Consider the following 14634-nt stretch of genomic DNA (forward strand, 5'->3'; position numbering starts at 1 on the left):
CAGACCAGATGCTCCACCTCTGTGCTTCATCTTATCTTATTTAAACATGATCATGTTTATATTATAATTTGTTTTTACTGTAGCACAAATATTCAAAATAGCCATGATTTTTTATAAACACAGCCAAGTGTTCGAAGGGCAGATTATTGCCTTTTGGTTAAAAGATTTGCCCTGATAAGGACTGTGTTGTCATATTTTTGACTTTTGTATTGCCGACAATAAAACATTTTTTGTGCAACATGTAATTGTTTTCTCTGCATTTTTTCATTGAGCCATTGTAAGCTATTATTATTATTAATTTCACATACAGCCGCACAGAATTCAAACATGCAAATAGCATTCAAATAATTTATAACATCCACTTTTGAATGATAAAACGAGCATTTGAATTCTTTGCCCTAAAATATCTCATTTTGTAAAAAAAAAAAAAAAGAGCATCTCAAATTTTCAATCAAAATACATTGTTGCCATCATCTGACAAGCCAGTTGTACGTCCTCCTTTTGAACACTAGGGGCACCAGAATCCACCACACAGTATAGGAAGATATGCGTCACATATTCTGTAATAAATATACTACAAAAAAACGTACTTAAAAAGGTTTTTATTGAGTTGAGTTTTATTGAGTGATGGCGACTGCTTAGAAAGGAGATTATGAAAACACATTTATGGCTTTTGCAGGACAGAGTGAAAACAAATCAGATAGCACCTTATATAAACATTTTACAGATATATTAACAACTTCATCATAAATTCTTTTGTAAACATACCAAACTAATATAAAATATTCCTGACAATTACAACAAAGTAAATAACAAAGGTTATAACGGCAGGCAAATTAGAGAACTACAATAGTAACGCAAACTACTTATTTAAAAAAAACAAGAATTTTAAGTAACATGCGTATAAGATTGAGGATGACTACAAAGTTAATTTATCTCTACAAAAATTTTACACAGGCCTGGAAAGACTGTCGAATGACAAAGTATATATGCTTGGGAATGTTTTCAATTAGTCTTTTGTTGTGGTCGCTTCGTTAAAAAACAGCTATTGAGGTCAGCACAGATTGGAAAGGATTCGGGTTGTACTACTTATCAACTAACCTATGGCTTTTTGAGCAACCACTTGAAAATGGAAAGGTTTTTTTTGCCTGTAATCCATTACACAGGATTAGCCACAGTTAAATGCATGCAATGCACCTTAACTTGAATTGCACCAAAATGCTTTATGCTGAAGAAATATGATGGGTTTGTAGGGGGGGGAGAAAAAAAACCCACACACGACCGTTTCCCAAAGAAAACCCCTTTTGCTGAGTAATCAACATGAAACCTGGCTCACAGGAGGGTCATTTCTAACAGCTGTGGAAAGATGCGCAAGGCAGAGTCAGCGTTACTACGTCGACATAAAAAGTAAAGAAATCATCAGCCACCTTTTCAAAATTCGCACGGAATGATTTGATGATTTTTCTCTCATGTCCAGTCAGCCAGAGCCAAACGTCTTGGGTTTAAGTTTAAGCTTTTTTAAAGTTCACTGATTGTACGCAGGGTAATCCAACAATACACAGTTCAGAATTAAGTCATGAGTCACAAGTTTCTTTAAATCATTGCAAAACACAAGTAACATACACAAAAAAACAAAACAAGTCATGGCCGGGTCAGGAGAACAAACTATCCAATAGACGCACAGCGAGACACGTACACACAAAGTCAGGCACAGTACACGTTTGAACAGAACGTAAAAGGAGTAACCAATAAAAGGTGGTCTTGTCTTCCCACACTACTCAAAGAAAATAAATAAATAAACGTAAATAATAATTCACTGTGGAACACTGTAGCTCTGTCTTATACGAATCGCACTTACTGTATGTTGCTGCTACGAGGTTTTATTTTCTTTAAACACAATGAATCAAAAGTCTACGGCTGATGCAAGTTTTACACAGATGCATGTTTTTTTTTCTCGTTTTTTTCATGAAATATGCATATTAAATTAATTGAAAATCACATATATTAACATTCACTTTCCAATAACTTTACACAAATGTTACCAAAGAGAGTGTGCACTGATGTTGCATGAGAACCAGAACATTCTGTGAGATTAAAAACTGGAAGACTGCCGCGATGAGCTTGGATTCGTCCTTGAAATGTAATTGAACAATAATATGAGCTGAGCGTCACTACTTTTGCTACCACTTGAAACAGAGAACACGAATGAGATGATAGAGTTGTTATAATGGGCTAAAATGACACCACCACAAACACATTGTAAAAGTCCTTCTTTCCAACCATCAGGATAGAAACGTGGGTATTTCGTGTATGGAGGGTAACATGTGGCATGAGCTTTTCTCGGTCAAAAAAATGGGTTATCCCGTAAATATCCTCCTTCGAAAAATATTTGAAGTGTCACGAGAATCGGGGTACAAAAAGGTTGGTACCTGGTTATCATTCAGTCCCTCTGAAACCACTTCAGCCTTGACTACCACACGAGGACAGGCTGTCATAGAGGGAATCGCTCAGGGACTCGGGGGTCTCGAGGACCTGGGGATGGCTTGGAGACAGGCCGTCGTCAGGTCTCTCTCTCACCAACTCCAAACCAGTGTCCCTCACCATCTCCGGGTTTGCAGGAATACGGCTTTTGCCTCTACGTGGCTGCCCGGGTTGAGGAAGACTTCTCGGGTCTCCTTCACGGCTGGCTACGGAATCACTAGCCTTGTTGCGCTGCAGGAAAAAAAGACCCAAAAATGCAAAGTGAGTAACAATGAAAAGTACATGACAGAAAAGTCTTATCTTAATAATAATACTTTCATAATTCCATGAATCATAATAATACTTAAATACAATCTGTATGATACTCTGATATTAAAATTCTGGTAGATATTTATTTTTATGGTTTGGCAGACAACCAATAAACGGACTAAAATCAGTCATTTTAAATGATATGAGTCAATTTAGGCCCAAAAACAATGTACAGTATGAAAAATGGATATTCATTTTGAGATTTGCTAGATTGTTATCATATAATTAGCATTTTTAAAGATTAACTTTCAGTGAACATTAGATGGAGGCAAAGGTAATCTAAATGTAAGAAAGCAAACACACCGCTGAACTTTACTATGTATACTAAAAGAAATGCACTACTAAGTAAGATGTTTTGGGAGTTTTTTGCAAGAAATTAATACTTTTATTCAGTAAGGATTCACTAAATTGGTCAAACGTGACATTAAAGACATTTATAATGTTACAAAAGATTATTTTGAACTTTAGAATCCAAAGAATTCTGCAAAACTGGAACACAGTTTTCAAAAAAATATTAAGCAGCACAACTGTTTTCACCATGAGAATAAGAAATGTTTCTTGAGCAACAAATCAGCATATTATAATGATTTCTGAAGGACCATGTGACACTGAACACTGGAGTAATGATGCTGAAAATACAGCTTTGCCATCACAGAAACAAATTATTTTATGAAAAATTATATTTTAAATTGTAGTAATATTTCACAAAATTAATGTTTTTCTATATTTTTAAATCAAATAAATGCAGCCTAGGAGAGAATAACTTACCAAAAACTTTCCAAAAAAATTACCGATCCCAAACTTTTGAAATTTTTTTATAAAAAAGGGAATTAGATTGCATTGTTGTACTGTAATTGTCTTGTTGGGTGAAACTAGGATCTAAAGTGATGCTCACCCTCTTAAATGAACTCTTATGACTCACTGGCTCCACTCCGTCACCAACGCCAAGATAAACCTCAGACGACTCTGCAGATGCTTTGAGGTTTGGGAAAGTCCAGTTCTTTGTGGGGCCCAATTTCATAGGTGCTCCACAAATATCAGTGCCTGAAAAGATAAATCAAAGCTGAGAAATGGAGGGGGACCCACCCACCCTGGAACTCCTTCGAATTATTTAATGTATGATCATTCTTTATTGAAAACTCCCATAATTGATTAAACATAAATGACAGCTAAAGTATTATATACCTTCATGAACGATGTTTGCAATCTGGCTGGATGGGATCTTGTTCTCCAAATTGCTGGTGTGATGGTCCATATCCTGACCCCCCATAAAATCCTCTTCTAAACAAGACAACTCTCTCTCCAAAGTCCAGGCCTTATGAGGCATTTTCATCCCTGAGCCATGTTTTCCCTGGAGATGAGAAGGGTCACACTCCCCATGGGCCTTCCCTTTGGGAATGCTTTTGCAACCAGCATTTGCACTATAGTCAGGAAGAGGGAAGGTGCCAATGCCACTGTCAAGGGTGTGTGTAGAGATTCCAGATCCTTAAAAAAAAGTATATTGAATATTATACAAATAATATATGAATATATATAAATAAATGTATGATTATTATATACATGCATATTATTTAAGCACAATCATTCCTACCTACATGCATGTATAGTGTATAGTAGCACTGCATGACAAAAGGATCACACTCTAAACATCCAAATAATGCTTGCCACACATACAGTATGTTGCTGTGTGACTCACATATGGGAGCCACAGAAATTCAGACGCACCTAGATTATTCATCATCAGTGACAGGTTAAAACCCGTTTTTGTTGCTACATGCCAACCAATCAAAATTCCTGACTCTGGAAACATTGAAAGCCATGATGTCATGCATTGTAATCATGCCTTACCTGGAAAATGTTCATGATGAATCGTCTCAGCCAGGTTCTCATCTGATGTGACATCTTTACTCAGTAATGCAGAAACCTGTGAAAAAAGAATAGTCAAGTTAACATTAAAGTACTTTTAAAACAACAATGTACATTATATTCATGAATTTCACTTTTTACCTTTTCCATGTCATCACTGCTTCTTGTCTGACTAGCGATGCCGGCGCTCTGGTGACTGAATACAGGTCTGGACTTACAGTCAAACGAGAGGCGTCGATGTGCCATACTGATGCCACCAGTGTCCTTTCCATCCACCCTTATAGAAGAATAAGAATTAAATTGATGTGAAAATACTAATCATTGTTTGTCTACAGTATATTTACATTTCAGTCTGTTGCTTATAAAAGCTTATGGTTATAGAATACTAGATGTACTACTTTTATGATAATCGTATCTGCTTTCTGGAGCTTTTTATTGAACAACTCTTTTTGAGCTACACACAAAAAAAAAATCATACGTTTCGAATGGATGCGAGTACATTTTTAAATTTGGGTTGAACTATCGCTCTAATTTGTTAAGCCATATGCAGAAGCCTAGCCAATATGACAGCTGACTCAAAAGTCATATTCAAATAATGTCTCAAAACAAATTTTCTCACCTTACTCATTCATCAGTTATTACAATTAACCTTTATCATCTGAAAACCTGCACTACAACTATGCACTTAAAGGTTAAGTTCACATGGAATTTATGTTGTCTTTGACTTGTGGGTTACTTTTATGATCCATGCATGAAAAGAAAATGTCTTAAAATAAAAACACTGAAAATACAACTGAAAATATTATATATAACAATAAACTAATTTATATATTATACATTTATTTGCATTGTACCAAACCAAATGGGACTTGGCAAATACATTTTTTGGTGGAATTTCCTGCTTTAAATGCCATGCCATCTTTAAAATAAATTTCAAAATATTGTTGTTTTGTACTTACCGGTTTAGCAGTTGCTGCATGAAGTTGTCAGATGGCACTCCTCTGTACATCACAGACAGCTGGCCTTGGGCTTGGTCCATCACCACCTCACAGGAATGTCCCTTTCCTTGTCGGTCCAAGGCCACTCCATTCACATAAGCCCGTTCTTCTTCAAGAGCTTTATGCAAGCCCTCTGCCTTCTCAATCAGCATAGAAATGTTTAGGCTCTCACTCTCTGGTTTCTTCGCAGCCCCCTTGGAATCCTTGCCCACCGAGGATATATTGAGTTTCCATTCTCTCTTATCATCTTTCACTTTCGACGTTTCTGGTTTACGGTTAAGAGCTGGCAACTTGCTTTTTCTCAGACCAAACCAGTTGGCAATTCCATTGGAAGCTTTTTGCTTGACCTCAACCACTTGCCCTTTATCTTGCTCTTGCAGTTTCAGCATATTTTCCTCAATGCCCTTCATGACCTTCTGCTCGATAGAAGACTGTGGGCTGGGGGCAGAGTGCCTCTTTTCTTCAGCGGGCTCTACTGGCCTTGGTGGAGGAGGAGGAAGACTCTCTCCATAGGAAGAGTTCTTCTTCTTATTGGCCCTGAGATGGCTTCTGTCCTCAGATTTGGACATGTACCTCTGAAACTCTTGAGTAGGCTTCCCATCTCGGTTCATAGAGGGTGGCACAGTTTTAGTTGGTGATTTGAGTGGGGTTTTATTGGGGCTGCCACTCTGGGGACCAGTGACATTTTTTGCATTATACAGAAGGCTATGGGGTGCTGTATTCTTAGCATAGCTGCGCAAAGCCTGCGCAGCCTCTAGGTTAGTAGATGGTGGATGCATCTTAGATTTTGGGCTTTCTTGCTTGGCTAAGAATGTTCTAGAGGATTCATGTTCAAGTTTGGAGACTAATGTGCTAGACGGAAGAGACCTGACAGCTTGCTCAACATGCTGAAAGGCTCCTTGTTGTTTCGAAACAGCACCATCAAGATGACCTGAATGGTATGATTTATCCTCAATGGAATCTGTATTTTTAGGAAGTCTATATTCTCCTGATTTACAATCAGAGTTTCTGTCAGAAGTTTTGCTTTTATCGGTAGTTCGTGTTGGTATGCTTGCAGCAGACTGAATTTCTTTCTTCTCTGCAAGCGGAGGACAAGCTGTGTACTCCTCCGGGTTCCTCAACTTGCCAAGTGCAGCCAGTCGTTCTTTAAAAGAATGACTTGATTCACCTGAATGTCTACCAATCCCTGATTTCTTAGGAACAGGCGGTGGATCGTTCCTTTTAAAAGGTGATTCGGAGCTCTGAGAATCATTATCAACCATTTCGCTTTTCTCTTGGCTCCTGGACCTCGTGCTAATCCCACTTTGAGCCTTCTGGGATGATGACTGACTAGGCAGACTGCGATGATTGACTTGCTTATGCCACACTGGGCTCTCCGAGCTGTCCTCTTGGTCTGAAGAATCAGACTCTGGTGAGATGTCCTTCTGCTTGAAACTCGTTGGTCTCTCTATACCAAACTTTGTCTGCTTTCCTTTCACACCTTCATTAACTGGGCTGGAATTTTGAAGAGATGAGCTCACTTCTCCAAGCAGCTGGGATACATCGGTGCCACACGTTTTGGAGATATCCGAGACGTTTTCGTAAAGTGGAATTTTCTGAGGGGTCTTTTGAACATGAGAACTTTGTGCAGGCTTGGCTACTCGACTTGTTTTAGGGATACCACAGCCAAGTTCTTTTGGCAATGGTGCAGGAACATCATCAGGTTGGGGTGGAGAAGTTGGAGCAGAGTGGGACTCCGATTTAGAAGGGGGCAGCTGTCTTTGCCTCTCTGTCGTGGTGGCTTTTCGCGTGGCTACGGGTGAATTGTGCACCTCATAGTTGTTGCTCCGGCAAGGAATCTTTGAGCTACGAGTCAACTGAGGACTGAGACGAGGTGGAGCAGGTACTGCAGTACGTTCTCCAATAGTGGGTATTTTAAGGAACTTGAGCAGTTTGGAGGGCGAGGCCTTGACCTCTCTAAGGCAGGAAACTTGATTCGGGCTGACCGTAACTTTCGATCTAATGGACTGAGGGTCAGATGGGGTGTCTTTCACAGGGACAGAGATATCATCCAGTACTTTTGAGGCAGTATGATTCTCATTGGGAGAAAATAACAGACCTTTGTGGACTGGTTCAATGCTGTCCATCTCACAGTGTGTATTTTGTAAATTGTCTTTGAGTCCAAGAGTAGGCAGCTTTGAAGTGGCTATGCTGGCTCGACAGACACAGTCAGTGTCTTCTTTCGTTGCAAACTCTTCTTTCTCAAGTCTTTGTGGCGCTACAGCGTTTAAGTGCTTCAAGTCAGAGTCCAGCAGTGCCACATCAATTGTGCTATCATCACAAATCGTCTCATTGCAGGTGCTGCTGCTTGACCTGTTGGATTGAGATTCGAGCAGAAAGTCAGATAACCTATTCTTGTCTCTTGTTTCTACAGATACATGACCTGAGACTCCTCTGGGCTGATCTCTTTCTGAAATGGTTAATCTCGAGTATGATTCAGGGGCTTCTAATGGGTGGGGATCATTCTGTGGGTTAAGACCTTGCTCTGCTGAAAGAAAGGACATATCTCCAGATGCCCTATTTACAAACAGTTCACTTGTACCTGTGGCAGGTTTCACGAGACTCTGCATTTCCATGTTCTCTTGGAAATCGGGCCGAGCCAAATTGAGGTTATCGATGGTAATGGGGGCTGAAGTGCAACAATTGTGGCTACTCTTGGCTAAGCTGACTGAATCTTTATTGGACAGCATCAAGCATGTGCTACAACTACCACACTTTACATTACTGTGCTCTCCCCCATTCAAATGCTGATGTGTGCAAACATCTGGACAGGAATGGGAACAATGTGCTTTGGGTGCATTGCACCTGGATGAATTGTCTCTGCAGGCTAATACAGCCTCCTTAGAGGCAAGAGCCTGGCTGTAGTCACAGATCGAGGGAATTCCAGAGGAACGATGGTACCGAAGCGGATCCGTTTCTTCAAGCTTGCGGAGGACCTCCAAAATGTGTGCTTTCTTCTTCAAAAATGGAGACATGGCCTCCATGGACGTGGATGAGCCTTGGGTCTCAGGTATGCAATTTTGTGCACATTCGCTGTTGCCCTGTGGGACCAAATTTAAGGATGAGGAAAAGATGTCATAAAAGACAGATTCAACAAAGACTTTGTGTACGGCTTCTACCTTGGCCTGTGCGGTCCTCTGAGCCTCAATCACTTTGTTAGGTTCACTGTGCTGCAGCTCGCCGATGTGCTCCAGACAGGGTCCTGGCTGCTTTGATAAGACACATCAGGTAAGCTTTAAGCTTCTTATTATATGAATCAATTACTGGATTATGCAAAAAATATTATCACAAGTATGCATGCACAACAAGGATATTTTGCCTGTTTACACACAAAATCCTTGAAGTCACAAGAAAATAAAATGCTGCCCAAGCAGACCAGGAAAATTAAACAGGAAGAGGTTAATTGAGCCATTTTCTTCATTTTGCAAACAAACCTAATAGGACATCCCTCTGGAGTTTGAAGAATGTTTTGTGAAAAACATACACTTTAAACTAAAATAGGTCTTGCACTATTTTTTTCAATCATATTTTGAAGGATTTAATCATTTACCTGCGTATGTACACATGCTTGACTGTGCAATTTCTCCTGCAGGAGCTCACACAGTGTTCTGTTCTGCCTCTCCAAATCAAACACACGCATTTTCAGCTTAATGCATTCCTCTCGGAGATCCTAAAAGAAGAATTTACAGCATAAAAAAACATTTTAAAAAATATATACCACTTATAAAATATACAGTAGATATATTTAAAAATCATTATGAAAAATGTGAATTAAATTAATAATTAAAATAAATATAAATTAAAAATAAATAAATCTTTAGACTTTGCAGTTCAAATTAAGTTTTTATAAATATGTTCCTGATGCAAAACCACACAGTTTTTACCTTTTGATTGAGTAACGCTTGGACAACATGGTTGGCCACCTAAAAACAAACACATGAATTAAACATAATACACTTTTTATTTATCTTTTCACTAATGAAATCATTATCTGACAGGCCCTGATATACTCACATTATTTATATAGCACTTTATACAATAGATTGTTTAAAAGCAAGCAGCTTTACAGTATTAAACATTAAAAAACACTTCTTTACAGTACTTAATGTAACGCAGAATTAGAATTAGAATTTCTACTATAAAGCTCTGCAGTGTATTCATGTTTTTACTCGCGGACGTCACCTCGACAGACTGAACAGAAGAAATTAACCGGAGAAGATTTTCACGTCAAAGAAGCCGGATCCTCATAACACACCTACCTATGGCATAATCGCCATGGACCAATGGTAGAACAAAGGTGTTTACCAGCAAGAGCAAACTTCTTCAGAAAATTTGTAAGCTGTTTCGAATTCCCGAAACAAACACACAACAAACTTCAAACAAACGCCACACAACTTCGTTCATCTTCGATTTCACTTGAAAAATATAAGGGCTTTTATGATTTTATACACTCACCGGCCCCTTTATTAGGTACCCCATGCTAGTAACGGGTTGGACCCCCTTTTGCCTTCAGAACTGCCTCAATTCTTCGTGGCATAGATTCAACAAGGTGCTGGAAGCATTCCTCAGGGAGTTTGGTCCATATTGACATGATGGCATCACACAGTTGCCGCAGATTTGTCGGCTGCACATCCATGATGCGAATCTCCCGTTCCACCACATCCCAAAGATGCTCTATTGGGTTGAGATCTGGTGACTGTGGAGGCCATTTTAGTACAGTGAACTCATTGTCATGTTCAAGAAACCAATTTGAAATGATTAGAGCTTTGTGACATGGTGGAAGTAGCCATCAGAGGATGGGTACATGGTGGCCATAAAGGGATGGACATGGTCAGAAACAATGCTCAGGTAGGCCGTGGCATTTAAACGATGCCCAATTGGCACTAAGGGGCCTAAAGTGTGCCAGGAAAACATCCCCCACACCATTACACCACCACCACCAGCCTGCACAGTGGTAACAAGGCATGATGGTTCCATGTTCTCATTCTGTTTACGCCAAATTCTGACTCTAACATCTGAATGTCTCAACAGAAATCGAGACTCATCAGACCAGGCAACATTTTTCCAGTCTTCAACTGTTCAATTTTGGTGAGCTCTTGCAAATTGTAGCCTCTTTTTCCTATTTGTAGTGGAGATGAGTGGTACCCGGTGGAGTCTTCTGCTGTTGTAGCCCATCCGCCTCAAGGTTGTGCATGTTGTGGCTTCACAAATGCTTTGCTGCATACCTCGGTTGTAACGAGTGGTTATTTCAGTCACTGTTGCCCTTCTATCAGCTCGAACCAGTCTGGCCATTCTCCTCTGACCTCTGGCATCAACAAGGCATTTCCACCCACAGAACTGCCGCTCACTGGATGTTTTTTCTTTTTCGGACCATTCTCTGTAAACCCTAGAGATGGTTGTGCGTGAAAATCCCAGTAGATTAGCAGTTTCTGAAATACTTAGATCAGCCCTTCTGGCACCAACAATCATGCCACGTTCAAAGTCACTCAAATCACCTTTCTTCCCCATACTGATGCTCGGTTTGAACTGCAGGAGATTGTCTTGACCATGTCTACATGCCTAAATGCACTGAGTTGCCGCCATGTGATTGGCTGCTTAGAAATTAAGTGTTAACGAGCAGTTGGACAGGTGTACCTAATAAAGTGGCCGGTGAGTGTACATCTAATTGGCTGTCTGCATTAGACAAAACCATTGCAAATCTCCATAGGAAGGCAAATGTATGGCTTGGTAAGAAACAATATTTAACTCACCTCATCCAAGCATCGCTCATATGCTTCTCTCTGACTCTCGTTTGCTAATGAAAGGGCAGAGTTCTCGGCCTGTACAAAAATAGAACAGTTTAAACAGCAAGTCGAGGAAGAAAAGTAAACAAAACGGTATTCTTGGTTAAAGTATATGGCACTTACTTGAAGTTCTCTCACTCGTTCCAGAAGCTCACTACTACTCTCTTCCTCTAGATAGGACTCCAGATCACCCTCCTCAGACTCAAAGTCCTCATCTGCTCTATTTTGGGCCTCTTCCGACATTGTCTTTACCTTACAAGAAGAAAGAGATAGTATTTTTTTATATTTATATATATATATATATATATATATATATACACAGTATAGAGGGAAAAAAAAGCCTTTTATTGTGCCATTTTTTAATAATTCCCCAACCCACTACGTAAAGTGCTCTGAGTGAAAGAAAAGCACTATATAAACGTAACAAATTATTATTTCTTATTATAATATTTCTTAGAGCTGAAGTGTCAAATGTTTTTGATGTCAATATGAGTACATTCTTCTGTCCAAGTTTAAAATGCAGGGACAACTACAAGTAAGTCTAGTCAAAATTGTGGCGCTATCAAAACATTGCTCGGAATGTTGGAGCTGCCTGACATGGCAACTGTGGTGGGACTACTTGAGTTTGGGACGGGACTGCTAACGTTTGCTACGTTATCACTACGTTACTGCTCACGTTTGCCCAACCTATAGAAGATGAGGGAAGTGTTTTGCAAAACTTGTTTGAAGACAGGTATTATTTATGTAACCCTTTGATGTGCTAATGAGCAACAAATTACACAATCCAGAATTTCAAATTCTTACTTTTTAAGCCCTGTGTTTGCATACAGTAAACAATTGGTTGAACAACCTGTAAACCAGCTTTCCAAACATTCTAGTGCACTTTCTGAGTTGTTACAGAACAAACACACTGCCGGTGTATGGAAAGAATTTTCTGTCAATTTTAAATAAATCAAAAATGATAAAAAATGAAAACTAAAACCAGAATAACAATTTCATTATAGAAAACTGTACGCAAAATATGTGACAAAATTGAAAACGAAATTAAATGATTTTAGTTTAGTTTTCATTTCTACAGTGACAATGCATCATCCCTGTCAAATTGAAAAAAAAAATACAATTGGTGATTCATTTGACGTTTCATTTTCACTACAATCCCGAGGCAAGACTGCCAATATTAAAATGAAAAGGCAAACGTGAAAAAGAAACTGCAAATACAGTTTTTACAAAGCTTTTTATTAATGCTCACACACTAATAGTGACAATTCAAATGTAAAATTTTGTTTATTTTATTTCCTCTTATTTCACAGTTTTCATTTTCAAAGTCAACCTGTATGCAAATGATATGTTAATGGTTTGGGTGGGGCTTATTCTGAGAGTGTCTAAGGGTGAATGAGAATAAGGGTGTGGAGCGCGTAAAAGAGTTAGCGTGACTATCAAGTCTTTGAGACAGCTGGGAGTGAGTAAGCAGAACTCTTGGCAGATTTTGCCAAGTCCCTGACAAATCACATCTTCACTTTAATAGTGTCATCAGAGGGGATTAGACAAAAGAGTACTGAAAACACTAGAGGATTCCAGCCATCACGCCGTTTCATGACCTACTGACTTACTGACTGGGGCACAGAATTGGATCCTCGCGACCTGCATTCCAACTTAGACGACAAAAGCGTGTTCAAAGACATGTTCTAGTGTGTGCTAAAGAATACGAGGACTCAAAATTCGGAGGTATTCTGAAATTAAAACAATGATAATGATTTAAGTAAATTATTGCAGTGAAACGAATTAAGTCAAATCTCATTGGCAAACCAAGAATTTTGCCCATCACACCAATTTCTCTCAGGCTGCGCTGATATGGTTGATACCGAAAAATATTTATATTTTGAAGCCTATTAACCAATAGGTTATATTGGCCGGTATTAAAAATATACATTTTGTGATATTACCAATTTTACTTATCGGACCAATTCAAATGAACATTTATCAGCTGAAAACCAATGTTGACATATTGTGCATTCTTAATAAAATTTTAACCTTTTGAACTAAAATCAAAATCTCATTTAAACATTCTTCTCTTGTGTTGGAAAGACGGATGGCTATCAGTGTTTTGTTGATGTAAACACCCTTATTGTTTCACTATACCACAACAGTAGCCTCCAGTCATCTTCATCCACCCATTCCCAGCACTGCACTATACCATAAATTTGACCTTCAATATGAACACCGGATGTAGTCAGAGGATGGACTATCATTGCAAAATTGAATCTAAAAATCAATATGTTCATGGGACTCATTCATAATTGATCCTCTAAGTATTCGGTGTGCTCATTTATGTGGCAAGCTTATCTATAGACGTCTAACTCTTTGTCGAGTGAATAGCTTAAATGGAAACTCCATATCTGGAAGTAAATGAATACAAAGGCTATGGGGGTCAGAGGGTTGATGGAGCGCAGCGGGTCAGAGAACACTGCTCTGTTTTAACAGTAAAGGATGGCACTACGACAGGCTCCAGGCCACACTATAGAGCTGGTAGTTCCTGTAGTGCCAGGAGGCTCCTTTCACATGACAGATTCTTTTCACAAAGACACAAGGAATAGCCTTCCGATGGAAGATGTATTTGTACCACAACTGTGACAAATCAACCCATACAGAAAGGAAGCATTTACACTTTTCATTCAAAAGACACTTTTATCCAAAATTAAAGTAGATACATAAGCTGTAAATCGTAGTTAAAATATGGAATTTAATTCATTTACAAATCCATAAACCTTACAAACTAAATGCCTTAAAAATATTTTTACTGCCAATGTACCAGATGTTTGATAAATAGATAAATAATCCATATAAAACTAAAATAAATAAAAAGAATATATTAATATTTAAAATATAAATATGTATTATATATTAAAAATAAAATAAAATAACTCACCAAGAAAGGAATTTAGTACAAATCCAAAGCCTTGGGCAAAAAGCCTTAATGAAATTTTCTATCTAGTAGCCCTCTGAAGAATGAATATAGCTGGCGGAGTAGAACTAACCAGTATTCCAGGTTAAAACTCTTGTCTTCTCTGAAAAGTAAAACTTAAATAAACAGCCCTCTGAATTTCACTCTCACGCTCACGTTCTCATGCGTGCCTGCCTGTCCTGTGATAAAGATGATC

General features: G+C 38.7%; 1 protein-coding gene across 3 annotated transcripts in view; it reads right to left on the reverse strand.

Moving 5' to 3' along the window:
- Window positions 1-587: 587 nt before the first annotated feature.
- The window catches only part of nckap5l (NCK-associated protein 5-like), a 31099-nt gene continuing 17052 nt past the window's right edge, over window positions 588-14634 (reverse strand). For 2 of the 3 annotated variants that reach the window (XM_056267990.1, XM_056267991.1), the window contains exons 2-12: window positions 11600-11728; window positions 11444-11512; window positions 9578-9616; window positions 9244-9363; window positions 8813-8902; window positions 5616-8734; window positions 4798-4933; window positions 4639-4714; window positions 3976-4275; window positions 3686-3834; window positions 588-2712 (exon numbers count right to left, since the gene is read on the reverse strand). In XM_056267990.1, the coding sequence (XP_056123965.1) occupies window positions 2461-2712; window positions 3686-3834; window positions 3976-4275; window positions 4639-4714; window positions 4798-4933; window positions 5616-8734; window positions 8813-8902; window positions 9244-9363; window positions 9578-9616; window positions 11444-11512; window positions 11600-11719 (4470 nt within the window). In that variant the 5' untranslated portion in view covers window positions 11720-11728 and the 3' untranslated portion in view covers window positions 588-2460. The remainder of the gene's footprint in view (window positions 2713-3685; window positions 3835-3975; window positions 4276-4638; window positions 4715-4797; window positions 4934-5615; window positions 8735-8812; window positions 8903-9243; window positions 9364-9577; window positions 9617-11443; window positions 11513-11599; window positions 11729-14634) is intronic. The other variant, XM_056267992.1, reaches the window with a different exon arrangement.

The sequence above is a fragment of the Rhinichthys klamathensis genome, unplaced genomic scaffold (assembly GCF_029890125.1).
Source record: "Rhinichthys klamathensis goyatoka isolate OS25496 unplaced genomic scaffold, OSU_Roscu_1.1 h1tg000269l_1, whole genome shotgun sequence".
Taxonomy (NCBI): Eukaryota; Metazoa; Chordata; class Actinopteri; order Cypriniformes; family Leuciscidae; genus Rhinichthys; species Rhinichthys klamathensis.